This window comes from Anopheles aquasalis, chromosome 3 (assembly GCF_943734665.1).
Source record: "Anopheles aquasalis chromosome 3, idAnoAquaMG_Q_19, whole genome shotgun sequence".
NCBI lineage: Eukaryota > Metazoa > Arthropoda > Insecta > Diptera > Culicidae > Anopheles > Anopheles aquasalis.
In genome coordinates this window covers 22,086,596-22,114,095 of record NC_064878.1, presented here as the reverse complement: position 1 = coordinate 22,114,095, position 27,500 = coordinate 22,086,596, and the positions used below count along the sequence as shown (strand labels likewise).

The window sequence follows — 27,500 nt, the reverse complement described above, 5'->3', positions numbered from 1 at the left end:
TGTTTTCCTGCAAGGTGCGTCCCTTTCTAGCGCTGCGGAGTGGTGCCGCCGAATACCTTGGACAGTTCCGAAGCCTCACAATCGGTGCGGCGCGGCTGGAGAAAAAACAGGCCGAGCTGGAGGAAGCGGAAGATGCGGATGAGTTGCCGGTAACGTTTGTGGACGATGTTGAGTCGGTCGAAGCACGCGAGGAACGTATCGATGGGCTGCGGAACAAATCGCGCCTACTGACACAGCACCGGAACATGCTGCACGATGTGTTACCGTACGAACAGTCCCAGTCGTGGATCCACGAAACGGTCAAATACCGGCGGATGATGCTCGGAAGATACGGCATCGAGGGTAGTCGAACGGATCCCCGTAAGTGACCGATCGCTTGCTCGTACGATGGCCAGCTAATCATTTTTATGCTCGCTTCTTTGCAGGAGTTTGCTTCCCAACTAAAAAGGAAGCGTACGAAAGGGCAGAATACGAAAAGGTGGCATTTCCCTTCACCTTGCGCCAAATGATGGACGCAAACGAAGCAGCCCAGAAGGCCCGTAAGGCGGCGACCGAAGCCCGGGAGGCGGAAATTGCACGTAAACTGGAGAAACTGGACCAGTGGACGTCGGATTTGAATGCGAAGATCGAAAAGAAAGAACGTGAAGCACGAGCCGCCAAAGAACGCAAGGACCGGTTGGTAGAGGAGGTGCGGCGACACTTTGGCTTCAAGGTGGATCCGCGTGACGAACGGTTCCAGGAGATGCTGGCGCAGAAGGAACGCGAAGACCGCAAGAAGGTGAAGGAAGCGAAGCGGAAGGAGAAGGAGGAGAAAATGATGGAAAAGTTACAGAAGAAGACGGCCGAGCTGGAGGCCGAGGTAGATGTGTCGAGCGGGAAAGGCAAAAAGTAGCGCCATTAATATAGTTCTCCTTGCTTTAGTGAACCAGTAACCAGGTTGGCGTTTTATTTTTTGTTTTTTTGGTTTCACAATACGGCTCGGCAGTCACGGCACTTACGCCTTAGCCCTAACGTTGCTGTCCGGCTTCCGGATTGGTGGCAGAGATGAGTAACAGAATGACCACCGGCACGAGATACATCCACTGCAAAGGGTAAACGTAAAGGGGTCGTTAACTTGCTGGCACTAAACTCTCTCCAACGGTACGCCGGACTGCCTACATATTTCGCGAAGAAGCTTCGATTGTCCTTCGTTTCACCGCGTTCCCTGGCTTCTCGCTCGCGTTCCATCTTCTGGATGAAGCTGGCCGTATCGGGAATGGGTGCGGATTCGGTGTGTTTCACGTACACGTCGGTATTGAACTCATCAAGCACATCCACGTCGGTGGCGGTCAGGTCGAGACAGTTGTTTGTGTTACCGTTGCTGACGGATTGCGTGACACCGGTTACCGTGCCGGTATGATCGAGGGAAACCCACAGCACATCCGTGAGCTGTGATTTGGCCAGAGCGCACTGGAAGGGAAATCGAAAGGACGATCAGCGGAAGCACTTCTTTCTAGAAACATTCTTACTCGCAACATACCGCTTTGGAGGAGGTCAGGAAGGTGGTCACACCGTCGGAATCGGTAACGTGCGCCTGCAATCGATAGAGACGGTTCTCCTGTGCCAGACGCTTCAGCTTGTTGCGATCCTGCAGTGAGAGCGGTTCCTGGGCGACCGATGCCAGACCCGTGTTACGGTTCGTGATGGTCACGTTACCCCGGAGGGTGAACTTGGTCGGTTCGTCGTAGTCCAACGCGTGATAAAGAGCTATATTCAGCCAGCCATCGTACTCTAGAGAGTTCTGTAGGAAACGTGAGGGGGTATTAGTTCGGTTTCTAGCGGTGCCGGTCGAAAGGAGAACGATGTTACTTACGGCCTGTACGTAAAGGAACGTGTTGAGTACCCCGAAGGTGATCAGAAAAACGATTTTCACTAATAAATTCATGATGGAGCGCGAAATTTTCCTTTCGCCGACCACCAAATTGAGGATGACAGCTCGCGGGGTGTGTTTTGGAAAATTGGATGCGAGTGTGTGCGTGATGGGGGTTTATAGGCAATTTTCGAATACTTTACGAACCGGATAGATTGATTTTTACGTATTTACTGCTTGTTTACGCTTTACGAAGTATATTAAATAATTAAAATAGATGTAAAATAACTGTAATTGAAGTAATTTGGTCAAAAATCATTTCCAGCTCGCCTATTACGATCCACTTCTGGTTAAACATACAGGCATAAACATGGTTTGTAACAGTGGTATGCAAATATTTGAAAATAAAACCCTTCAAGGGTTAAGAGACACGTGATTTGATAAAACATGATCGGTAAAATTCGAATATTTTATTAATGTCCAACAGAGGCAATACAGATGAAGTCATTTTTGATGCTCAATAGATGACCATCCAATTCCTGTCCAGCATGAGGCACTTGGTTTAGTTTCGCTGGAAAAAGGGGCAAAGAAAGGAATGTTCTTAACGTGTACCAATAAAAGAATTTAGTATCACCACCAGCTGCCGCCCGATTAGTATTGTTTAGCGTCCCTCCCGGCCCATCCGCACCGTACTGTTAATAAGAAACCATTACGCACTCCGTTAGGCGAACTTTCGCAATAATTTAATCAACTCTACCGTGTTAATTGCACTCCTCCCGTTCCATTCCATTCTTCTCAGTGTGTTAGTACTTATCATACAAAATTAATTAAACAAAAGGAAGTAGAACAAATCGACAAATTTACCAAACACACGGGCCCCCTCCCCGGTCGCTTCACCGGTCCATATCCCTATCGCTAATGACGTAGATTTTCGAGCTAAAGACGGCATCGGTCGGATTCGGTTTACCACCGGCACCAGCACCGCCTACACCAGCACTCGCCTCGGCCCCGGTCTCGCTGCTGGTCGTCGGGATTTCGCTGGGCATGCTGGCCGAGCTCTGCTTCGTCCTGCGCCGGCACAGTTTAATGACGTTTTTGTTCGAAAGATAAATTAAGGTACCAATTACAAAGATCACACACCCTACGACGATCGGGATAATTACAATGAGCTGCGTGTCCTTGGGCAGGGAGTGCGATGGCGGTGGTATCGCATGCGCAGTCGCCACATCCAAATCCGATCGCGATGGATCCGTCCTCCACCAGTTCCACACGCCACCGAACTTACTCGGATCAGCGGCAGGATCATGAGGCCGGTTCCGTGGTTTGGCCGCCCGTAACCGATACTTCTCGACGCGCTCCTGTATCTGGCGCACCCGATCCGGATACCGATCGAACAGATCGTGCATTTCGCACGGATCGTTGATGATATCGAACAGACAGGGCCTCACGAGTGGATTACAGTCACGGTTCCCAATGTCATTGCCACAGTCAATGCGAGCGTGCTGCCGCAGATACGAGACAACCTTCTCGTCCAGCTTGGTCAACCGACCGACGTGACTCGCCATAACGGTGCGAAGATACTCTTCGTCCGAGGGCAACTGATCGCTGTCATCGATCGCACCGTACCACCCATCGTTAACCCCACCCAGGGTCGTACCGTTCACGTACTTCAACCCATTGTCCACGTAGCTGGTGTAACCGAAGATTTCGTCCAGATTGTTCATGACGCGCTGCCGGGGATTCCCAGTTCCGTACGCTAACGCTTCCCACTGATCGATACCGTCGATGTCGGTCAGGTCGTTACCCCGGTACGCCGGAATACCGGCAGCCGATGCTAGCGTTGGTAGCCAGTCCGAGATGTGGAACCACTGGTTCGACACCCGTTGCCGGTCCTTCAACAGCGGACTCCAGATAAGGGCCGCCGTACGGACCGCTCCTTCCCAGGGGGAATGTTTTTGCTAAGGAATCGTAACGATAAGTAAGTTAACAGAACGCACACCTTATTGGGCACCGGATACTTACACCACGGAGTGGATAGTTGGAACCGGTATTACTGTGCATACCACGCGTAACACCACCGTTGTCGCTGATAAATACAATGATCGAATTCTCGAGCATTCCGTACCGCTGGAGGGCCTGATAAACCTGCCCCACACTGTCGTCCAGCTTCGACATCATGGCGGCATAGGTTCTCCGATCAACATCCCGGATATACGCGAACTTATCGATCGTTTCCTGTGGAGCCTGCAGTGGTGCATCATCGTTCCCCGTGTGCGGTGCCAGGTGGTTCAGTACGAGTAGCATCCGTTCACCGGTTCGGTTGTGCGAGCGAATGATATCTATGGCCGCCTCAGTGAAGTAATCCGTCGCGTACGTCCCATTTGCCTCGTAGTTGACGGCCAGATTTTGACGTAGATCGTACCCCTGGAAGGTGGCCTGTAGCGCGGGCGAGAGACAAGGAGAGTCACATGAAAAGCGTGGCACCGTGCGATTTACGATCAGCTCGGTGGAGTTTGTTTGAGCAGTGATAACGGACGACCGACCTCAAGTCTAGACCAGTTTGTGGGCACGTTCACGAACTTGACATTCTGTTCTGGCCAACCATTTTGTTTGTTTTTGTACACTCCCATTCGATTCCCAGGCTAATAACAATAGGGCAAGGTGTGCACAACGACACCCTCGTGGAATTTGAAATCCAAAATCTCCCACCGGAAGGCGGTGAGTTTGTTGCAGAGAGATAAGGAGCTGAGGTGCTGCATGCCGGTCATAAACTGGTTATTGGCCCAAAATTAGCGGCCTGTTTTTAGCAGTAGCTATACGCGGGCAGGGACAATCAATGGCAGACACCACTTTGATCTTGAACGATAGAATCACGTTGGCCTTGGACGTCGAATCCGATTTTTTTTTTGGTTTTCTGCACCATCGCCCAGTTCCCAGATGATGATAAACAAGATTTAACTCCAATACCTTAATGTCTGTATCACAAAGAGAGAACTGGTTAAAGCTTGGAACACTTAATATTTGGCCGCATTTTTTTACTCACTGTAGCGCTCCTAGTAGTCGCTTTGCTACTCTGTTGGTGTCTTTTTAAAGGTCATCGTCTTTTCTTTTAGTGATAAAAAATTGTCTAACTAAAATCGAACCATACCTTCAAAAGTTATCGCCGATGGAACACGAAGGGTGTAAAAAAAAGGCTGCACACTCACTATGAAAAATCACTTGGACTGGAGAAAAAATCCACGTAACACTGCATTTTGGCAAAAACCAGAAGACAAATTTGACTTAATAATCATAAAGGGAATACGATAGGAACGTTTTAGTTCATTTACGTAGATAAAATTGCCCTTAAATTGCTCATTTGGCAAGCGATCTGCAGCTGTGGTTTAAAAACGAAAGTTTTCATGAAGGGAAGGTCCATGAACGGCCGTTTGTACAAAGAAGAATGCCTGGAAAAGATCATTCTACGTTTTATTAAGTCTCATAAAGGTCCCTTTGAATTCTGGCCCGATTTGGCAAGCTGCTGTAATGGCACAGAGATCATAAATTGCTATCGAAACAACAGCGTTGATTTTATACTAAAAATCATCAATCCATCAAATTGCCCACAGTATCGTCTAATACAATTATATTGGGCTATTCTAGAACAAAAACTACAGAAACAATGTAAAATGATTAAACATCCATTTGTAATGTACAATTGGGGTGAAAAAATGACCAATGAGACTTCGTTCACTACTGTGCAGCAAATGATGTGTCGCATAAAACCAAAAGTGCGTAAACTCATATGCAACGTGACCCAATAATTTAATCGCTATTTTTTATGAATAGCTAGATAAAATATCTACAAAATGACACCTTTACCATGTGTTTAGCTTATTTGTGGTCTGAGATGTGTCCAATTTCATGCGGCTAAATACCTACACTGTTCATCTTCGAGATGTAGCTCCAGTAATCGATGTACGGTCCAAGGTATCCGATGTGCGTATCGAAGCCCCGGTTCGTAGGTAAGTACGGCTCCGCATAGAACCCTAGATGCCACTTGCCGATCAGATGCGTCCGGTAACCGGCCTCCCGGAAGTACTGTGGCATCAGCTTCTCCTCCAGCCCGAGCCCCCACGGTTCATCACTATCGATGACGTAGTGCTGCATGCCAACGTTGATCGGATGCCGCCCCGTCATTAATGCTGCCCTGGAAGGCGTGCACATCGGAGCGGAGTAGTGCCGGTTCAGGATGACACCGTCGTAAGCCAGTGCGTCAATGTTGGGCGTCGGAATTTGGTTCGATCCGTGGAAGCTAACATCATACAGTCCCATATCGTCCGCCATGATAAACACAATGTGTGGCCGCTCCGGGGGTCCAAGGGGTTCAGCGACGGTGGCCCAAGATATGAGCACCATCACTAGGGTGACGATCGCGATCCTTTCCATCGTGCCGCTCCGGTCTATGGGTCCGTGGTTCTTTGCGACCTTGAGGGAACTGGAATGACACTGACAGTGAATCAGTGTTCATCGGTCGCTCGTCCGCACGGTAGGTGCACGCCTTTCAATCACCGCTTCCGCTCTTCGTCTCTTTTCGGCCCTTCTACGAACCCTAAATTGTCAGCTTTGTTTCTTTTTTTTTTATAGAATAGAACCGCACTGTCACTGTGAGAACTCACACGGGAACTGATATCAGGAAGAGAAGTTTGTGGCCACAGAACAGCCAGTGATCTGCCGTGTCTGCCCGCCCAACCGATCCGATCTCTTGGTGCGATAAATCGGAACAAAATAAAGCAATTACATTTTATCTGATCAACGCCACTTGTTCTCTCTCTCTCTGTTTTTCTCTCGTGTCTCGCTCGCTCTCTCTCTGCGACTCGAGGCGACTGGTATGCTGCTGGTGGGCCCACAACACAAACCGCGTGCGTCTTCTGGTGGTGGTCTTCCCGTTTCCAATCAAACCAACCCGGGACCGCTGCCGCGCTGCCTTGCTCTTTATGGGACGGAACTGGCTGCGTTTGGTGCGAAGCGGTTTCGATTACTACGAAGCACTGAAACTCCCGATCCGAGTGGTTAACTGGCGCCTAACGTATGGCAACGGAAGGTCTCTTGGGACTCGGTCCACCGGGTGCTAGTGCGTTGACCGGCCTAGTACTCTTCCTCGGTCTAGAGGACTTCCACTTTTTGCCACCATTCACCAGTTCACAAAAAAAACACGTTCCCGCGTTGCCCAGAAGCTTTCAGTTGCACAGCAACAATCACGGTGACTAGATTACCATGCGGAAGATTTTGCTGACCACAGCCAGACCACACTTGCACTGGAACACACCTGGTGTATCCGGAGCTGGAGGGGGCGCACGATCAGTGATCCGCACTGGCGAATGTCTAGCCACGGACTGACGGTCTGACGCTCGCTGGCTGCTGGTGAGCGCCACTGCCGCCGCGCATTCTGGATCGCGACCGCGACAAACGCAGTAACAAGATCTGTGTTTGGGGGGAGGGGCTTCTGTAGAGGTGCGGTGTGAAACTCGATTGAAGACATCCGCTCGCTCCTCGTCGTTATCACTGTGAAGAATGAGCGCTCGTCGAGACGCACTTACCGCGTCACAGCACACGTCTTAGCGCCGAGAGGCTCCATCAGGAAAGGATTGTGTCTTTGTCTGATATGATAACTATAAGCGCCACTGCGTGAATGATACGACGAATAATTCCGCAATTTGCCGCGTATTGTGTTGCATTTTTTGGATAATTTGTTGCCAGGCAGTGGGGCGTGAATGTGATGCAGACCGTGGAACGTGATTAATAGCGCCAGGAACTGTGGTAGCCTTTGGTGCATTAATATGGGTTTTTGGGGCAAGAACAGGAATGATCGTTAGCTGTAGTGTTTGGGACTCGCCGATAGCTATTCAATTTTAATCGAATTGCTAAAAATAACATTATTTTGACTAAATGTATCAGAAAGGATAAGAAGGGATCAGAGGAAGTACTGGAATCGGAACACAAATAACGTTTCGTATTGTCCCTGTAACCCACAGGGAGGAAAAAAAAGGTTCACCGGAAAACAATCAGATGCTAGCATTGTTGCTGATGCTCCTCACAGCTGCGTACATATCTACAGAGATGTAGCCTTTCCAATTTACCTACATTTTGTTTAGCATTTGGTGCTCTATTTCGGAGATAAACATTGGTTTACTAGGCCTTGCCATTTTCAATGTGTTCCGATTGCATTATTAAATGCTTTTCATTCTTCAATTAATTATGAAAGCAGGTGTAAATAGCCAAAATTAACATGGAAAGTTGCTTGGTTTTACTTACTAAACTGTGTAACGATGAAAAAAATGGTGTTGATAAGTTTTTCACTAAGTCAACAAAATCTGATTAATTTGATTAATTAAAATCCCATATTGTCTAGTGGTTAGGATATCCGGCTCTCACCCGGAAGGCCCGGGTTCGATTCCCGGTATGGGAAACTGCATCTATTTTTATGCTACGTTATGCTACAAAGCGAGAAAGTGTTGCATTTCGACTGTTTTTTGCCCTTGGGTGATGGCAATTTAATTGAAATAAAAATGAGATTAATAGAAAGAGTTGGAGGAGAAGCAGATTTAGGGACCAATAGACAACACTTATAGTCAACCACCTATACTCATCATTGTAACCTTGCACAAAAACGCGAATTTTGAAACCGGTGCCTCCCCCCCCCCCCCCCTTCCTGACAACTACCTAGATGGAAATGGATTGCAAAATTATGCCCCCTCCCCCTGCCTTAGGTATGCAAACAAATGGCGGAAATTCTTTTTCATCCGACCGGTATAGCTACACAAACGGATTGTGCTGTGTGGCGCGCGTGTTGGAACAGCTGATTGTAGTTGGGGCCGGTACGGGGCCGGCTAATTTACGATGACACAAAAACGTCATTTGAGAAGATGGCAAGCGTAGCAGGCGCGATACGGTACGGACTATTGCACTGCGCCTGATCGCGTCTGTGGACGGCAACGACGGCAACGATTGCAGTAGTAGGCAAGTGTTCGGTGGCATAGCCGTTGGTGCTTTGCGTGGCGACGAGAGTGATAGGGAGATTTGTAGTAGGCCGACTGCAAGCATGAAGCTGACGGCCCCGGGGCTCCGGCGATTGACCGATCGCACGTGATAGGCCTGCGTTACGTACTGTGTGATTGCGAGGGGCATCGTTTTACTATCAGCCTTCGTGAGTAGCAATATGAATACGCGAGTTGATGATGGCGATGCATTATTACAGATAGAACAAACTCCAAAGAGGCTGCTTCATAAAGTTTAGACACAAAGTTCATTACTGTATCCGCTTCAAACCGATCTTTTTCGGCTTTGCAAAGAGCAACGAACAGGTGTGCATGTTCGAATTGAGCCCTGTCGCGTTGATTGATGCTGTGTCAAGATAGAGCATCTTAATAAGCGGCTACTGTGTCTGCGAATCCAGAATCGGGAAGCAATCAATTGCGGGTAATACGTTCATTCATTTTTCCTTTCACGTTATTTTTGCGTGCATTCGCTGAGCTGCTTGATAAGGTTTAATTAAAGTCCGAATAGAAGTGGCCAATGTAATCATGAGATTCCGCTATCCGTGGCCAGTAATGAAGCGCGTAAATTGTGCGACCTTGACTGATTGCGTTTGGTCCAATGGGACGAACGTGAGATTTTTTTATGCTTTTAGGGTGTTTCGTATGAGATGAAGAATAGTATTACCCTGCAATATTATTTGTAAATACAGTAATAAGTAGATTAACCTGTCTGGTAGTTCTACCTTTAAGAATATATAAAGAAACCTTCATTATTCAGGTCACAGAGTGCAGAAACAAGACTATCTCTTAGTTTTTAATAGTTTTTATAACTGACTGGCTGCCTATATTACACATTATAGTGCTGTTTGTGAATTGCGTTACCGCGTAAATCCAGTTTACATGTGTTTCACGATAAAAGATAATGACAGGAGACGTTCCAACATATCCAACTGTGAATACAAGAATTAAATCCATCATTATTGTCTCACAAACAAAGGGCTTCAGATATCTCAGTATACTTTATGACTTTATTCAACTGTCCTATAACTGTATCCAACATTTCCCCCCCAAAATATCAGGGTCAGGTCAGTACAGAACTGTAAAATCACGACGCTGCAAACATTGTGAATAGTCTAGCCAACGCACTCTTATCAGGTCCACGAGCGTGACCAGCCCTGAACGACCTAAATGAGACAAGGGCAGAAAGAACGCTCTTTGGAACTGCCATTCGCTGTCACCATCATCTTCATTACCACCGATAATACGCAGAATTCACGTTTTTGTTTGCGGACTAGAGGGTGTTCTCACCTGCTGTCTGCAGTAACACCAGCATAGCTTCACCGCGAGACACACGGCAAACAGGACGAGCACAACTTCGGCCACCATCGAGGCCAACGCAATGTCTGCGGCCGTTTGGCGCCCTTCCAGCTCATCCAGCCACCAGGTCCAGGTGTAGTTGAACCGTGCCGGATCGGATCGACTGTCCGATGGTTGATTCCGGGGTTTAGCACTACGCAGTCGGTAGTACAGTACCTCGGCTTGTAGCGTGGTCAACAGGACTGGATGTTTCGCTGCTTGATTGTTTCTTTCACACGGATCTTCGTGCAGATTGAAGAGACAAGGTGCGACGAGTGGATTGCAGGGAATGTCATCGGGGCTATGGGGGGAGCATTTTAGGGTAGCCCTGTGGCGAAGTTTTTCCGCCTGTTCTCGGGAGAGATTCAACGCTGCTCCGATGCTGCCCGGTATCGTTAGGTGCTTGTAGTAGTCCTCATCCGACAGTAGGGTCTCATTTTGGTCTGGCTGCACCAAATCTCCCAGCCAACCATCGAACTCGCCATCGGAACAGGTCCCATTGACGTACTTCCAGCCAAGCTTGACGTAGCTACTGAAGTGACAACTATCTTCCACGTTGTTCATGACGATCGATCGAGCGGATTCTAGGCTGATCATGCCAGACTTTAAAGTGGTCCACTGATCCTGTCCATCGATGGCACTGTCGCGTCGCGGAATGTTGCGAATGCCTGCCGCTCGGGCCAATGTTGGCAGCCAGTCGCTGACGTGTATCCATTGTTCTGAGACGTATCCTTTTTTCGTGAGCAGTGGACTCCACAGTAGTGCCGCGCCACGGACAGCACCCTCCCATGGGGATGATTTTTGCTGTGAAGGTGAGTGGAAGGAGACGCATTCGTGTATGAAATGTTTGTATTCTCTAACTCCTAAATACTATAATATATTGGGATAAAATGTACCGGAACCCACGAAAAGTTCTTAGGTATAGAACGGAATCTTGCATAGGTGGCAACAGAAGTTACTTAAGGGAAGGCTTCGGCACTTAATTTTTATTGTGAAACATATTTTTATCATTTTTCCCTGAATGCTGATCCTTTCAAGAACATTATGTAATTTTTTTGGATTAACTGATAATAAACTGACAAAGATATAGATTAGAATGTTTGCGCTTTGTACATGGCTCCATGCAGCTCGCTACTTTGAAAAGCGTTTCCTCCATCGTACCGTACAAACTACTAGACCGATAGATTTGAAATTTTTAATACATAACCTGTACACTCTTTACCAGGGAGTCCCGTCGAGATTTCATGAAAATTGTTGATAGTTTTTTTTAAACAAATCTTTAAAAATAGTGTTTTTAGGCAAAAGGACAAAAAGCATCACCTTCAAAAGGACAAAAAGCATCACCTTCAACTTCAAAAACCTGACAAAAATCGAAAGAAAGGAATTCAACAAAACCTTGACGGAGCTACCTGAATAAACTTATAATTTATCAAAAGAATATGAATTTGTATTTTTCTGATGACCCATCACGCAGCAACGATGGGCACCGCCAAAAGTATTTTTTCGAAGACACGAAGACTTCCTAAATGTGATGTCATGGTTGAAGTTATTAATCAATCTTCCCCAAATTGGAACTAAATATGCTTCAAAAGTTGTACTTTAATATGCCATTCATTTGAAAAAATAAAGGTCAATGGTTACGTCACAAAAATTTGTCAAAAATGATCCTTTTTTGGCCAAAAACTACCGATGCTGCACCTTAAGCATAGATTCTTAAATTCCGAGCAAGGAGTAAAGCTATCCAAAACTATTGAATATAGAAATGGACAATAGACGCTGTGATGGCACGAAATGTGCATGTCACAATAAGCTAAACTGCATTTAAAAAAAAATACAAATTGCATAAAACATAAACATAAATTGGACGTACATAAAAATTGGAAAAAATTAAAATTAAATTACTTTGTAATTGGTAACTAACTTTGATCCATTAGCCAACCGCGATTCAATCAACATGTAAATAAGGACCAACCCAAACTGTCAGGGCCACACTTACCCCACGCAGCGGATAATTGGAGCCACTGTTGGCGTGTATTCCGACCGTCGGTGCACCATTGTCCGCGTAGAACAGTATGATGGTGTTATCAAGCATTTTGCGCTCCCGTAGCGTATCGTACACCATACCGACACTAACATCAACCCGGGATATCATCGCTAGTTGGGTACGGGGAGGAAAAAGGAAGCGATTAGAAAAGGATGCATTCGGGACGGGACGCGTCAACGGCACGGGATCCCCCTCCCGGTCACAAACCTGCCAGCGTACGACGCTTCGGGTCTTTGATGTGAGAAAATTTGGCTATCTCGTCCTCCGGTGCCTGCATCGGATCGTCTTCGTTGCCGGTGTGCGGTGCTAGGTGGGTTAGCACGAGAAAGAACGGATCGGTGGTGTTGTGGGTGCGTATCAGCCGGGTCGCTTCCGCGGTGAACAGATCCGTCGCATAGGTACCGCGGGCATCATAGTTGACGGCTGTGTTCCGCCGCATATCCAGTCCCCGGGCGGATGTCTGTGAGTGAGTGAGTGAAGGAGTGAGTGAACGAGAGCGGAATCGGAAACAATCTTCTTCTATTGAGCAGCGGTATGGTTCCATTTTTTGAGCTCATCTAAGAGGTGATAGCACGCATGCATAGACTGCACTACAAGGACAAGCAGTCGCTAGCACTGAAGCTACACTCTATCATCAATAAACTGCCTTTGGCCTTCACTATTTCTCCGACCCGGCCAGATAAGCTTCCGTCGAGCTCAATGTCGTTACGATGAGGTGGTGAATAATAAATTAGTTGCGCAACTGCACCACGGTAGTAAGGTTACTGTGTTGTTTAAGATACACACCACCCGTGAGAATACTACGCAAACGAGGGCAACTTCTATGTTGAGAGGAAGACAGCTTTAACGAATCCAGTTGGTATCTAGACGTTATTGAGGTCCTCAAGGGAGGTAGTATTTTAACCAGTATTTGACGTTTCATTGCGCTGCGTTAAAATGTTCTAAAAAGGTTAATTAAAACATCAAGCGGAAGTACATGCAGTGCACCGTTGACTTTGCAACACAAATGGCTTGATGTTGCGTAATAAAACATCAAGTTCAGGTGTTCTGCCCCGGGAATTACCAGGCACATGTGCAATAAACATGGCAAAGTACCGATCAATGACCTAACCAATCGGATGGAGAAATGTGTGCCACTTGCACCCAGTCCCAACAAACGTTGGGACTGGGTCCCCATCCAGTCCAGTCCCAACTCACCGCATTCATCTGCAGACTGTGATCCCAGTAGTCGATGTAGGGACCAAGGTAACCGAAGTGTGTCTCGAACCCACGGCGGGTCGGTGTGTACGCTTGTCGGAAAAACCCGAGATGCCACTTGCCGACCAGGTGCGTCCGGTAGCCGGCCTCGCGGAAGTACTGGGGCATCAGCTTCTGGTCCAGCCCAAGGCCCCACGGTTGATCCGAGATGATGACATCGTTCTGCATGCCAACGTTGATCGGATGCCGCCCCGTCATCAGGGATGCCCGGGAGGGAGTGCAGAGTGGTGGTACGTAGTGGCGGTTCAGGATGACACCGTCGTAGGCCAGGGCATCGATGTTGGGCGTTGGGATTTGGTTCGACCCGTGGAAGCTGACATCGTTCCAGCCCTGCGAGTGGATAGGATTCGTATATTTGATTTTAGTTAGAGCAGAAGAATATGTTATGTGTTGCATGCATGTATAAATGCAAGATATGTTTAGGTGAACAATTAACAAAAAACAATGAATTACTTCAATAAATTAAAGTCATTATTTTATCCTTCATTTAACAATCCGTTGATATTCTAAAGGAAACAATACTTTGTACCTTCACATCGTTACACTAATCTCGATTCTAATATTTAATTATGCTTCAAGAGCAGGAAGTATAATATGAACAAATAGTACATTAACAGACCTGCTGGATTGCCAGAAAAGGAATAGTCGATTTAAAACTGAATGGGCAATTGGATCGAGTCGAGATTTTTTTCCTACATTGGTACAACTGTCTTTTATTATTGTACAAAGTTTGAATGGGATCGGACAACCCGTTTATTTACAGCAGCTTTGATTTCAGATGTAAGTCGATTTCAGAAGTGAGCGGCGATTTTTACTATGGGTGACTATATTGGAACGCCATCCCGGACATCGCTTATAAAAATTGTTTCGATGATAGGAAGGGCCGTTGGCAGAGTTAAATTGTGGCAAATGGAGCATATTTTGAAGGTGTCCCATTCAATTTAAATCAATTAGAATAAAAATGTTGTTTGAGTTACCCATTTTTACAGGACTCGGTACACAATTTGCTAGTGCTAACGATTTTTTTTCATTCTCGTATTTTTTGTAGGTTGTAAGTACTGTTGTTAACATCCATGCCAAGTTTCACGTTAAAATAATGATCAGTTTTTGAGATATGATTTTTTTGTGAGATACTAAAAGTGCATTCCTCCGTTTTTCGCTATGAGGTGAGCGTAACGGGGGCCTGTTTCATAGTCTGGTTTCAATCTCTGGTGTTAGGAACGGAGTACAGGCATGTAAATACACGGCACTCATTATGTAGTACAGTGTAATTAATATGGTTTGCTGCACTTAAAATACTTTAGGATAATTTTAATAAAAGTAAACTGTAGCTTTAACTACTTCTTATCTCATGATTTACTAATTTTTCAAATCGTTGGTTACAGTCTTTCTTCTTGATCTGTCATTCTAGATCGGAAACAGATACTAATTTAATCAGCAAATGCCACTACACACGATATTGCATCCCAAACACCCGCATCACAACCTCACAACCCTCTCAACTCGGTACGAAGCATCTTACCAGATCATCGGCAACAATGATGACAATGTTCGGAGGTGGTGTTGCAGCTGTAACCACTAAGCTCACCACGAGACTCACAATCACCATCACCCCGGTCGCGCACTTGATCGAATCGAGTTTCATAATGAAGGACGACGCGCTATCGATGTGTCTCGTGTCCGATCACGCGCACACTATACACGATGCCCGTGTGTCTCGCGTTGTAATCACACTCAGCTCGCGAGTTTGAAATCGAATTGTATAATATCAACAATTGGCAACGTGACAATGTGCGGCACTACGGGGCTCATCGAGAGATCATTCCAGAAAAAAAATCCACCGCCACTCCGTTCCCTTTTCAAACCGCCCCCCGGCAACGCTGGATCACTGCCGATCACTGGCTGAGTTATGTTGTGGCACAATTGAACGTCTTTTCGCTTCGCTTTTTTGCGTTTGTATCTCTCTGTATATGCTTAGGGCTTTCACTGTCCACGCCTGTGTGGTACTTACGAGACAATACGAGACGGATGTTTAATGGACACTGCACCAGGCGCACCGGACGGTTCGCGTCATCTGCATCCAGCGGTGGCTCACAGCTGACTGATCGTTCGTGGCTCACACCTAGCGTGGCTTATATTTTAAGGGGCAAACATGTTTGCCCTTTCCAACGTCGCGTTGCAGTCGCGAAATACAGCAGCGACGTTCTGGGGCATGGCTCGTGCTAGAGCTGCCACCGCTGGTACGCCTGGAGATCTGTTTGTCAAGTTCAAGGAGCAGGCAAAGCAAACCTGTTGGCAATGTGAGGTGGGAGCAAGAAGCTAATGCGTTGCGGTGAGGTTAACTGTCGTTTGAATGAGGTGCGAGATAATAGTGCCCGTGTGATTACACAGCATAACTGGGCGCCACAGCATGATTCGGTGGATAAAACCCAATGCCGGGGGATTTTTTTCTCTCTATTATGCGCTACTGTGACAGTGGACCACATAATTGCAATCCAGAGTGCGCGGGGGCACATAATGTGTCAAACATGCTATCAGCACGGTATTTCCCGGTAGGTAAATTATTCTGTTTATGCGCGAGATGGGGTTTTTATTCGTTTTTGTCTGGGCCGTAAAATCATTTGTTAGTTATGCTAATTCTATATTATCGAAAGAGAAATAAATTGATTTTGCCCAACATTTCGTACCACAATCGCACCCCTATCGTACCACTGAGTACAGATTGAGATAACACGATTAAAGATTGCTACAATCGGTGGTAATGGGCATGAACTTACCACCAGCTCATTTCATGGCAGCATTTTCTTATCGCGCTGAAGGTGAAACAAAAATCAATCCAATGATGATATGCCGGATAAACCATAACCATATGGCTAAAGCTGTTAGCTAATACTGTAACGAAGCATTGATTTGATATTGAAGATAGTCAATAAAGCGCTTTTTTGAGTAAAGAATTCATTTACGGGTTTTATTTGCTCTTCTAAGGAAAAGTTGCCAGCAGAGATTGACTAACTCTCCTCTAACTAACAATCCTCAATGAAGAATTCAGTGTTAAGTCGCCAGGACTTCCAGGAACACGTAACAGAAGTTCCAGTTGTTGATAGTGTAACAATACAGAAGGTTGTTTAAAGGGGGGGCTTCGGTAATTTCTGGCCAAAAAAAGGATCATTTTCGAAGGTTTTGTGTGACGTAACCATTCTACTTTATGTTTTCAAGTGATAGCCATATTAAAGTTCAACTTTTGTGTGCTACAATTTGGTTCTATTTTGAGGAACATTTACATTCCGTCAAGAAAGTACCGGGAATAGTCGATTTAAATCAGACTGGGCTATCGGATCAAGTTGATTTTTTTATCCAAGATTGGTACAACTGTTCTTAATTATTGTGCAAATTTTGAGCGAGATCCGTCAACCCGTTTGATTACAGCAGCTGATTGGCTGGGTAAGTCGATGTTGGTAGTGTGCGGCGATTCACTGAGCGGGGCTTCAAAGCTCTGTGTAAGTTACATAAATTCTAAAAATTAATAAAGAAACAAATAATAAACTTTAAGGCTCAGTTTAATTGAGCTTTGAACACGTTTGTTTGAAAAAAAAAGGTTGATCAAATAAAAAAGTTATATCTTCTCCGCAGAGGATCTGATAAACGAATACGATGACATCACTCAGCATGTCCAAGATGAAGCGCTTTTCACGCGTGTTTGAACAGCATTTACTCTAAAACGCTCGCTCTGCCTAAAGCAATAGTCCTCCGTTAACGACAGAATCCCTCCCCCCAAGTACCCTCATATGGAACCGGCTTTCCCGGGCAACACTTCATCGACCTCCATCGTCCGTAATCAATTGGAGCCACACAACATGTGCTCGTGCGTGCGTGCGTACGTTCGCCCTCATTGGCGCGAAAATGTTCTAAATGAAGGCCTCGAAGCCCTTGGCTGTTCAAACAATGAATTAAGAATCCGCAATGAAAGGGAAAACCAATAAAAAAATATCACACACCACCCCTCGCCCGGGGGGGTAGGAATTCCAAGGATACGTGCCCAAGTGGTTGGTTGGTTGTGGCCGAGGTCGTGTCACCCTGTACCGGCGAACGGATTCCTGTCGTATTTTACTCCCCGGAGGGCGGGTGGTTTGACGATTTTGAAAAATGCTCAATATGCTCATCGCTTCCAGCACGGCACGGGGAAAACTGTACGTGTGGGCTGGGTGAAAAAGCTGGAAACAAATAGAAATCATAACCGCGCCGCTCATTGTTAGACGGCCCGAGCCCGAGCACGATTCGCGCTTCCTTAGGCGCGCCGGAACATCTCATCTCTTTCGCATATTGGGAGTTGAATTTGAATGTAATGAAGGTCCACACAAGGATGTTCTGCACGGCAGACAGACCGACAGACAGGCGGTGATGGTGGCCCATAATCAGACGGGAAAACCCATTAAACGGTGCCAGAGGGCGCGCGCTCGTGCGCGGTGGATGTGTGCCTCGTCGAAGTACGTGCCCCTTGAAAAGGTATGCAAATGCAGGGTGGTGCTTTCATCGGAAAATCTGACTGGGAAATCTGTGACGCACAAAGAGCAGGAGGAGAGGAAGGACCTGACTGGTGGTCGGCGAGGCAGTAAAAAGCTTCATTATCATACGCGCCACGCATGATTGCACATTCGATGGAGCAAAACAAAGGCGGGAAGACAAAAATCGCGCGGCATTTGCGGCACATACCATGCCAGGACGAGACGGAAGACATAGAATCCCGTGCCCATGTCCGTGCGTGGGTGTCCGTGTCCGAATGGTCAGATAGGAATTCGTTTTGGGATTGCTGTGGCCTGCACTAAAGAGGTTCGCGAGAGTTCCGCTCTGGAAGCTTCGACGTGGTTAACCTCACGGACCTCGGATGAAAGGGAAACCGAGCACACTGGGTGGCGCACTGTGGCCCAGTTTTATGCCCACTTACCCACCAGCCAAACCTCTCCTCACAGGGTGAACACTGAACAAGGGACGGGCTGTTCAGAATGCATGCAAAATGGCGCCCAGATCGTGGCTCGATTCAATGTCAGCGCGTATCGGCGGACCGCCGGGAAAGAGATAAATCAAATGGAACTGTCCCTGCTGCAGCAGTAGTGGATTGAAGGGCTTTTTGTTGGGACGGCTGGATGTATGTGTATAGTTTAATCGCTCATTACACTTCGACGCCTTCAGCGAACGGTTGAATTGCAGATCGCCAACATCAGGCCAGGTCGGGATCGAGTGGAACCCGTTCGCCGATTCGCGGTGCAGTTGATTGTTGTTGCCGGCAAAGTGTTTGACCTTGACGAAGTGTCGAGGTGGAGTTTGGTCTAGTTTGCTATCACAGAAGGGTCCGCAGAGGCAGGTACTCTGCGAAATGCAGGAGCTTGCATTATTCTAAACTGGATCAGCTTGTTAGAATAGAATTTAGAAGAAGTTAGACAACTAAAATCGCATGTTTAGTCCTTTACATCTCAATGAATGGATTAAAATTACATTTATTGGAATTCATATAGTGATAAAATAGATCAAATATCACCTTCCCATTACTTTTGTATTGATTCTATAAGAATAGCAGATGTTTTTGGCACGATTATGCTTTCTAATCAATTTATATTTCTTACCGCTATAATTTTCTCTTACAATACTAGTGTCAATAAATTTTACTGAACAAAATCGATCAAGTTTTTCGATTCAATGGAAACAAAGGAATGTGTCTACCATGCTAAATTTAGTTTTTTAGTGCCATACTCTACATTGATATACTAAATTGAATGGTTCTATGAATCACCTTCAGCATTTTTGAAATTATTGAAAGGTTTGCGCATCAAAACATTCCAATAAATAACATTTGTCGCCGATTTAACGATGCATTTAGCATCGATGCACAATAGATTCAATAAGTCTCTATTAAATGTTTCAGCAGATGATCTCAAACTCTATATTTTCAAACATTCATCACTTCGAATTGAGGTAAATTGCATTAAGTACGTTATATTTTTTTCTCTTAGCTTTTTACCACATTTTCATCAGTAGAAATAGAACATTATTACTTGTTGAACAGCAGTAGCAGTAACATTAGAATTAGCTTCAAATGTGTTACAATTGTAATGCGTCCATTTTATCACTGAAAAATCTACACCAAGCAACCGAAAGATGAGGGCACTAAAGTGAGTGAAAGCGAGAGCAGGTACCTAGGGGTACCAGGGTCCTTATCGAGCATCTTCCAGTCCGATGGATATCCGGAAACACCAACCGTCCTTCCGCCCATTAGTACCCCAGCACCCCTAGCATTGCTATCCACCCAAGAGTAACTCGGATAGCAAACAGGCTGGTAGCGAGTTTCTCTGTGTTAAAGCAATTGGCAGACCGATGACTGCTGTCATTGCCGCTCCCGATGTCGGTCAACAAAAGTTCTCGTCACGCCAGTTGAGAACGGAGCAGGCACTGGAACGATGACATTGACTTACTTTTACGAGAAAAACAGAAAAAAACAGATTCCGTAACGTGCGGGACTTCCCCTGGTTGGTGTAAATGTCAAAATGCGCTCTGTTAATCTGGTCGCCATGTGAAATGCGAAAAGAATGTTAAATTCTCAAATTGTATTCAATTACACATACGGATCCTGAATTTGGCAACGGATCTGAGATCGGCGTCAGTGTAGCTCTAAACTCTTGTCGTGCACGGTGGTCGAGGGAAACGTTGACGGATTATAGTTTTCTGTCCCTGTGCTTGCTGGACCATGACGCTGGTGTCCAGTTTGAGTGTGGTTTGTGGTTCTTTCGGTTCGTTTAGCCTCGCTAACCATAGTTTAGGTTTACTGGAGCTGAACACAGGTGCTTCCAAAGGCAACATTCCAGTACAATTATCCTCGTAAAATATAATGAACAAGTCCGTGCTCTGTTTCAAATTGAGAATTTCGTGGCAAGGTGCATCTACATTACAGAAAGCATGGAGGCCTCCCGTTCTTCGTGGCGAGTTGAATCAAAATGGCCTTTGAGACTGACAGTTCTCCACAACTCACCTAAGGATCACGGGACATGAATGAAGCTAAAATTCTAGCGTTAGCTTGTTAGTGCATCACAGGTGCGAATCACATACCATCGCATCAACGCTAATCCCACATATGTCCTAATAATGCATCCAGTTTGTTAATTTCCGGGCCAGCGCTCGCTAGAGGACGACCGCACAAGGCTGTGTTTGGTGAGATTCCCTGATGTAGCACTAGAAGCGGAAGCGAGCGCTAAAAAATCCCATAAAATAACCAACGACGAGAACCACCATCAGCTGAGTGCCGTGAGCGAAAGGGCACCACTGCTATAGCCCACTTTTGTTTGCAGAACTAGCATTGACAGTTTAATTAGCAAGATATCATTTCTGAATGACATCCGCATCTTCTTCACGATGCGACGGCAACAACGGCGACGACCAAGACAAGAAGACGGCGCAGACTGCACTCATTACTTTCCATTTTGCGCGTTGCCGGTTACGACGAGTATGGTGACATGATTCTGCCCTTTCTCGCTGCTTGCCGGCCAGCAAGCACTAGATCCAATTCAACTCAATCACTTTCTAATGAGATTTCATTATCTGCGACCACCACGGGGGGAGCTTAACGCCAGTGCTTTCGTTGGTTTTCTTACCATTTTCTAATGAAATTCAGCCAATGTGAGTTAACTGGAAAAAGCAAGATGCCTGTGGCTAAAGGAGGCGCTTCGGTAATTTGTGGACAAAAAAAAGGTTTATTTTTGACGATTTTTTGTGACGTAACCATTCAATTTCATTTTTCAAATGAATGGCATATTAAACTACAACTTTTGAAGAATATTTGGTTCTATTTTGAGGAACATTTATTAAAAATTCCGTCAATGGCATCAAATTTTTGAAGGTGTGTCTGCGAAAAGGTATTTTTTCCATAGCCCATCGTAGCTCCGTGATGGGTTGTCAGAAAAATACAAATCGGTATTCTTTTGATAGATTATAAGCTTATTCAGGTAGTCCCGTCAAGTTTGTGTTGATATTCCAGTTTTTCGATTTTTGGCAGAGTTTTGAACTTGAAAAAGTGATGCTTTTTGTTATGTTGCCTAAAAACACGGTTTTTAAAAATTTCTTTAAAAAAAAGTATCAACAACTTTTATGAAAACTCGACGGGAATACCTGACAAAGAATGTACAAATTTTGTGTTAAACATTTCAAATGGATCGGTGCAGTAGTTTTTACGGTACGATGGAGGGAACGCTCTTCACTGTAGCGAGCTGTATGGAACCTTGTTTGAATCGTGAATTTTCAAAAATCTACAACTTTTTCAGTTTCTCTTTGATTGATGCAAAAATAATATTCAGGGAAAAATATGTTTCACAAAAAAATTAAATATCGAAGCCCTCCCCTTAAATTAAGATTCAGTTACTGTAGACCACACTCGGGGAAATTAGACTCAGATCAAAACGCGTTAGTTGCCTAATCATCGTGCATAATTATGCGGTAGTAGCAGCAATCATTCGGTTAGTTCGCGGTCACACGACGTCATCGCACACGCCAGTGCACTCGACAGGCGTAGGCCGCGTCCGCCAGGAGTTACAGTGTGTTAAGTAGCGGTTAACCAGCAAATCTAGAGCCCAAGACCTCCAGACTCAACTCCAGATATCTTTAAGACGAGTACCACACCGCCAGTTGGTCAGCTGTTTCGCCGACTTTGGGACGACCGAGTCACCGAGTTTCTCTTCCAAGTTCCATCCAAATCCAAGCAGCCAAGAAGTAGCTAGTGCTAACGGTCCTACTACGGTTTGGCGGGCGAAACGGTTCGATGCGAACCGAACAGCGAGTACCGTTCGGGAAAAGCACGTGTTGAGCTTCGGTTTCACTCGTCGCTGGTGTTGGCCACTCGGCAAATTTCGCGCTTTCCGGAGGATCACATCTTCGCTGCCGTCGTGTCCGAGTGCGAGATGTGATCTGTTCTTGAGTCTTGTGCCCCACTCTAACGGCCACAGGAACGGGCACGTGTCGTCGCTGGCGTGGCGTTGACGAGTCACCATCGAGTCCGTCAGTCACTGTTCTGATTGCTTCGGGTTCGAACGTGCCTGCCAACGCAACGGCAAGGGCAACGTGCAGGCCAGTGTGGCCATCGTGGCCTGCGTGGCGGTTCTCTCGGGTTTGGTTGCTCGCTAGTGGTTGCTTGGTTAGTAGTGGCCTCTTGACAGCTCTGCCTGCTTCGATGGCATCTCTTCATTCATCGGAGGCGTTCGGCTGCCTTTGACCCTGAGTGTGTCTGTGAAGTGATCGTTTGATGTTTTTCCACCACCCTTTCGGGTGGCATCTTCAAGCCGTTTGTGTTTTGTGAAGGTTATCCTGGTTTTGAAGCTTACATCGCTTCACTAAGCGCAGCGCATTCCAGGACAAACCTTTTAAGCAAACAACAGCGAATAAAAAAAATATTCCCCCCGCCAAAGGAAATGAGAAGAATGTAAGGCCACATTGTTAACACATACGCACGCACAAACACACCCGGGGGGTTGTGGAAAGTGAGAATTTCCGAAAAAAAGAGAGAAAAAAACGTCGCGAACCGAGCGATGACTGCGTAAGACTGTCTGGCTAAGTGGAAAATGAAAGAAGCCGTTAAAGTAAAATTTAATTTAAAACCAATCACACCGACCAGCGGGGCTGGCTGGCTGGCTAGCCGGCTGGCGGTGCCTCTTTTCGGCCATTGTTAAGGCCTCTCGTGAAAATCGTGCTGGTATGCGCCACCAGTGAGAATGTTGCGTGTGAGAAGAGGGATGCAGAAGGAGAAGGCAAACAGTTGGTGGAAAGTTCTTTCAAGATCTTTCCCACACACTCAACGCACACATAAGCATCGCACACACAGGGGCTGATAGCAAACAGAATCCAGTGAAACCAGGCCCCAGCGGTGCCCGGTGTCTGCATGCTGGCATTATATCCTCGGTGTCGGATGCCTGCCCGCCGCCGGTGATGAGACGTGAAATGAAGCAATTTCCTTATCGATAGACACGAGTGGCCCGATGTTGTCGAAGATGAACAGCGTCGTCGTCGTCGTCGTCGTCCTTGGTGGTGAAGCTGCAAAGCACAACAAGAAGAAAACGTGTTAATTTGGTAAGGACCCCAAAAGGGGGGCACCAGCACCAGGATATGAGAACGGATCTACCCGTCGGTTGTTGGTCGATGCCAAAAGTTTTACATTTCGCCCGCGCGTTCATCAAAGGGAAAACTGTTCGGAGGTGAACGATGCATCCTCTCGGTGAGCTGTGTAAGTTACTCTAAGGGAGGCATTCTTAGTTTCGGGAAAATTAAATGAAAAAACTCACCTACACCCCGTTATTACTTGTGTTGCTGCTGCTGTCCGGTGTATAATGTGCGGTAACACACGGAAAGCGGACGAGTGAACGTGAACATTCCATTCAAAATACCTGCAACGCGGTACAAGAAGGATAAACTCGATAAACAGCGGACGGACTACCACTTGAAGACACCCAGGCCCCCCCCTGGAGAAGCTGGTCTGATGTAACGAGTTTTTCATTGCGCTCGAGGCACTGGTGCTGCACGCGTTAACTTCGTTAACATCATCGCCTTCGACCAGAACGCTCAGCGAATCAACTTCCGTTGCGCTCCACGCTCACATCCGTCAGTACCAACTGGCCGTGGCCAGTGTGTGGGGTGTGTTGTGGTGTGTTTATTGGAGTTGAGAAGCAGAAAACGGTTTGCACCGCGACAGACGAGCGAGCGAGCGAGCGAGCTTCTGAATGATTGCATTTTAATCAGAAGCTCAATCAACAGCTCTTATGTTTGTTTGGTTTTTAAGCGGCCTTCCTTCGGCTCACTTTCGGTTCTCTAGCATCCTCGAGCCGTGACGTGGCGTGTGGTTCGTGTGTTCCTTGGTGGGTTGTAGCTCCGGTGGTCCGCGTGGACTGCAAATGCAGCCTTCGTTGACAGTGGCTGTTGGTTCCGAGTGCTGTGTGCTGTGTGACAAGTGTTCAGAAGCTGATCGTGATCGTGTTGGTGGCACAAAGTGCACCGATCAGTGGTGTTAGACAGAAGACAGGGACGGTAGGATGAAATCGGACCGAAGCAGCAAGTGACGTCCAATTAAAGAATGGCCAACGTGGTGCACAGCGGAAGTGAGTGTAAGTACTCGCAGATATTGAATGAGAAATCATTGGATTGGTGGCGAAATTGGATTGAAGAGTTTATCTTTTGGGTGAACAAGCTATTCAGGATGGAATATAGACGGATGCTGGCTTCTAAATTCTTCCTACATCTCTTTTGGTTCTAGTCTGTCGTAAGCAAGCAATTAGTATTGACCATTTATCGGTACCAGCATAAAATGGCCATCAGCCAGCAGTAGAAGACGTGGAGTAAAATCTATAAATGGTGCTCCAACTTCAACTCTAAGTCCTTTTGACAACCTTAGCTCACAGTATTCACTGTGCCATGTCAGCCGAGACAACCGAAAACCACTGAATGCCATTCTGGGATATCACTTGTCCAACTTACTGGAGAAACAGCAACAGCAGCCAGTGTGTCCTCCATTCAGAGTCCCAGATTTATCGGAAAAACATTCAAAAGATCCGGCATCTCTCTCTCTCTCTCGCTGCGTGTTGTACGGGAACGTGCAGAAATCTTATTGAAGATTCATTCACCGCTGCCACTCGTAATCACCGAGCCAAATACCCATGAAGCACTTATTTACGATCGTGCCGCGTACGGATCGCCTTGCGTCGCTCCCCAATGTGCTCTGGATCTGGTTCTGGATCTGGCTCTGGTGTAATGTTACTTGACAGCCCCCCAAAACACCTTCTCCAACCCTCTCTGTTCGGGCACCGTGCTGTCAGCTTAATTTACAATCGAAGCAATCCGTGCACCATTCCTCCGGTGTCCTCCTTCAGAGGGCTGGCCAACCGCCAGCCAGCACCGGATTGCACCGGAGGCGGTAAGAGGCTTAAATTAAGAGGTCCTCCAAAGGAAGCACCACCGGCGGCGAGGACACTGGGCACCGGCGCTGCTCGTCGACACTTTGGAGCCAGCGAAAAACCCAAGCCGTTCAACCTGCCTGCCGGTGACAGGCTCCCGAGCGAGTGAGTCCTCGCCTACTACTCGCTCGTTTGCTCGCTCACTCGCCGCCATTCTCGCACCTTCTTTCTTTTGCCGACTTTCCGAGATGCTTGGACAATAAATTAGAAAGTTTTCGTTCCCACCGGAAGCAGTACACGCTGGGCAGGTGAACGTCTGTCGGATGTTGGAAAGCAGGAGAGAATGAAGCTGAGGGTGAACGGGTTGAAGGGATGGGTTCGTAATGGTCCTCTGGAAAAAGGGGGTGGTTGTTGGTCAAACAGGTTGTCCCGAATTTTTGACAGAGAAATTAGTTTGATTGCGAATTCGTGCCATTGTGGCGACCACCCCGGGGCGGAGGTATGTCCTGGGGATGGAGTGAGGTTGGATGTTGTGTCCCGGCATTGTCCCGAGGTAATCGGCGATGTTTTGGGAGGATCGTTTTCAGCCGGTCTCGAGGTCCGCAAATCTCCGGATTTCTAATGGAGTGGACGGTCAATTTGGTGAAATGCTCTTTTGGGAAGAATAATAATGGCCGCAGCAGCGTAGTAAGCGGTGCGGTGAGTACTTAGCATCGATCCAGGATAATGTGCAGGGATTGTACGGGCTCTAGTTCTAGTTTAATCCTTGTAAGAATGTAATCGAGTCTTGTAACTGAGGGTGTATTCTTGGATTTGTAGTCCAGACTTGTAGTTTAGAACTACAACTTAAGCTTCTCTGAGATGTTCTTTGCAGGATTGGATTAAAAGGTGTTAACCACAGCCGGGACAACTGTAGGCGAACGTGCTTGTTGTTAAATTCAATTCAATTGGAAAGGCAGTTCATTGCACTTTTAAAATCACTTAATAATAGATCAACCAATAGACCAACCAAAGCAGAAGAGTATAAAATAAAAAAAAACCTTAATCGAAGCCCTAAAGATGGCCAAGTCTTTAACGAACGGGTTCTCCTTCGAGAACTGCAGCAAAGATTGAACTCTCCAGCGTCCATGCATCAAGTGCATCATCATAAGTCGTGCCATCGAGCCCCAGCCTCGTGATGCCGGTTCGTGATTTGTGAGAAAGTCATTACCGTTGTTCGGAGCCCACAATAGCATGCCCGGAGTGCTGCTGCCGTCTCTTCAGCAGGGCACACACAGCCAAGCTCCCTGTGGATTTGCGAAAGTCACAGAACACATAACCAATCCCCCTACTGGACCGCTTCCGACATAATGGGCCTCAAGAAGAATGGAGAAGAAAGTCAGCGGGGAAGGAACGCCAAGGAGAAGGAGGATGGCGCGCTCCTCAAATATGGAAAAAAGGACAATAGAGCGAAGGATTGTCGGAGAGACCACACGCCATCTTCTGCGTCAAAGCTGCTTGGCCTAGTGTGGAGGCCGTTCTCCCGGTTAACCTTCAAACTGAGTCGAGGCCCCTCTACTCAATGCATGCCGTCGTCGTCGTCGACAAATCTATGTCACTGGCACGACCGCTTTTTGGGGGGAGGGTGCGTGGGGCGGATAAAGGGTCAAGCACTGACGGATTGTGCCGGGCTAATAATAATGGCGGACAGACAAGCGGACGTGGGCCGTGGGCATGTGCTCGAACCAGGCCAATCTCTAATTGTGGTGCTCATATCAACCGCCGGTCTGCTGCCGGTCTTGTGGTCTTGTGGATGGTGCCATGTAGCCGGATGCACCGACGGGACCAAGGGATCGCTGTAATGAGACTTGGCTGAACAATGCAACCGGGCCAGATGTTGGATCTCCCTTTACTTGCTTGCCTGCTTGTCGTTTGTCGATCGATCGTTCGAAAGGGCGAAGGGGAACAGATGGATGGCGTACCAAAACGGGACTCATCATCCGTCGTGCTACGTTATAATCTTGATGTTGACCGAAAAGAAACCCATTTTCGGATCTGACGTTTGTTGTTCTGACAGACAAAAGGAT

General features: G+C 46.8%; 5 protein-coding genes and 1 non-coding gene across 8 annotated transcripts in view; 3 read left to right on the top strand and 3 right to left on the bottom strand.

Moving 5' to 3' along the window:
* The window catches only part of LOC126577410 (growth arrest and DNA damage-inducible proteins-interacting protein 1), a 937-nt gene extending 5 nt beyond the window's left edge, over positions 1–932 (top strand). The window contains exons 1-2 of the mRNA XM_050239022.1: positions 1–360; positions 426–932. The exon at positions 1–360 is cut by the window's left edge and continues 5 nt beyond it. Of these exons, the coding sequence (XP_050094979.1) occupies positions 1–360; positions 426–892 (827 nt within the window). The 3' untranslated portion in view covers positions 893–932. The remainder of the gene's footprint in view (positions 361–425) is intronic.
* On the bottom strand, positions 917–1,966 carry LOC126577415 (ER membrane protein complex subunit 10). Its single transcript, XM_050239031.1, has 4 exons — positions 1,853–1,966; positions 1,520–1,780; positions 1,159–1,449; positions 917–1,082 (listed from the first exon to the last, which is right to left on the bottom strand). The coding sequence occupies exons 1-4, from the start codon at positions 1,922–1,924 to the stop codon at positions 1,008–1,010; spliced, it is 699 nt and encodes a 232-aa protein (XP_050094988.1). The 5' UTR covers positions 1,925–1,966; the 3' UTR covers positions 917–1,007.
* A 344-nt stretch (positions 1,967–2,310) lies between these two features.
* Positions 2,311–7,209, bottom strand: LOC126577394 (arylsulfatase B-like). Of its 3 annotated transcripts, none has more exons than XM_050238996.1 (4): positions 5,771–7,208; positions 3,872–4,285; positions 3,013–3,807; positions 2,311–2,917 (listed from the first exon to the last, which is right to left on the bottom strand). In XM_050238996.1, exons 1-4 carry the CDS (start codon positions 6,275–6,277, stop codon positions 2,813–2,815), a joined length of 1,821 nt encoding a protein of 606 aa, XP_050094953.1. In that variant the 5' UTR covers positions 6,278–7,208; the 3' UTR covers positions 2,311–2,812. The 3 variants fall into 3 exon arrangements, with proteins under 3 accessions (XP_050094953.1, XP_050094952.1, XP_050094950.1); XM_050238995.1 differs by having other exon boundaries at positions 2,311–3,807; positions 5,771–6,326; positions 7,105–7,208; XM_050238993.1 differs by having other exon boundaries at positions 2,311–3,807; positions 5,771–7,209.
* A 1,016-nt stretch (positions 7,210–8,225) lies between these two features.
* On the top strand, positions 8,226–8,297 carry Trnae-cuc (transfer RNA glutamic acid (anticodon CUC)). Its single transcript has one exon. It is a non-coding gene; the product is annotated as a tRNA-Glu (tRNA).
* A 1,608-nt stretch (positions 8,298–9,905) lies between these two features.
* On the bottom strand, positions 9,906–15,611 carry LOC126577398 (arylsulfatase B-like). Its single transcript, XM_050239000.1, has 5 exons — positions 15,045–15,611; positions 13,463–13,852; positions 12,473–12,725; positions 12,218–12,375; positions 9,906–11,025 (listed from the first exon to the last, which is right to left on the bottom strand). Exons 1-5 carry the CDS (start codon positions 15,165–15,167, stop codon positions 10,138–10,140), a joined length of 1,812 nt encoding a protein of 603 aa, XP_050094957.1. The 5' UTR covers positions 15,168–15,611; the 3' UTR covers positions 9,906–10,137.
* Positions 15,612–22,588: 6,977 nt separating this feature from the next.
* The window catches only part of LOC126577395 (gamma-aminobutyric acid receptor alpha-like), a 47,544-nt gene continuing 42,632 nt past the window's right edge, over positions 22,589–27,500 (top strand). Inside the window, exons 1-2 of the mRNA XM_050238997.1 lie at positions 22,589–22,691; positions 24,360–24,648. The gene's annotated coding sequence lies outside the window, so the exon portion shown is untranslated. The remainder of the gene's footprint in view (positions 22,692–24,359; positions 24,649–27,500) is intronic.

Bases quoted from the DNA above. Each gene is read 5' to 3' on its own strand.
- LOC126577394 (XM_050238993.1), bottom strand. From the start codon at position 6,277: ATGGAAAGGATCGCGATCGTCACCCTAGTGATGGTGCTCATATCTTGG. The intron at 4,286-5,770 runs GTAGGTATTTAG...CCCGCGCTACAG, and splicing joins ACATCTCGAAGATGAACAGT to GCCACCTTCCAGGGGTACGA. The intron at 3,808-3,871 runs GTAAGTATCCGG...ACGATTCCTTAG, and splicing joins CCAACTATCCACTCCGTGGT to CAAAAACATTCCCCCTGGGA.
- LOC126577415 (XM_050239031.1), bottom strand. From the start codon at position 1,924: ATGAATTTATTAGTGAAAATCGTTTTTCTGATCACCTTCGGGGTACTC. The intron at 1,781-1,852 runs GTAAGTAACATC...CGTTTCCTACAG, and splicing joins CGTTCCTTTACGTACAGGCC to AACTCTCTAGAGTACGATGG. The intron at 1,450-1,519 runs GTATGTTGCGAG...TTTCCCTTCCAG, and splicing joins TCCTGACCTCCTCCAAAGCG to TGCGCTCTGGCCAAATCACA.
- LOC126577398 (XM_050239000.1), bottom strand. From the start codon at position 15,167: ATGAAACTCGATTCGATCAAGTGCGCGACCGGGGTGATGGTGATTGTG. The intron at 12,726-13,462 runs GTGAGTTGGGAC...ACTCACTCACAG, and splicing joins ACAGTCTGCAGATGAATGCG to ACATCCGCCCGGGGACTGGA. The intron at 11,026-12,217 runs GTAAGTGTGGCC...TCACCTTCACAG, and splicing joins CCAATTATCCGCTGCGTGGG to CAAAAATCATCCCCATGGGA.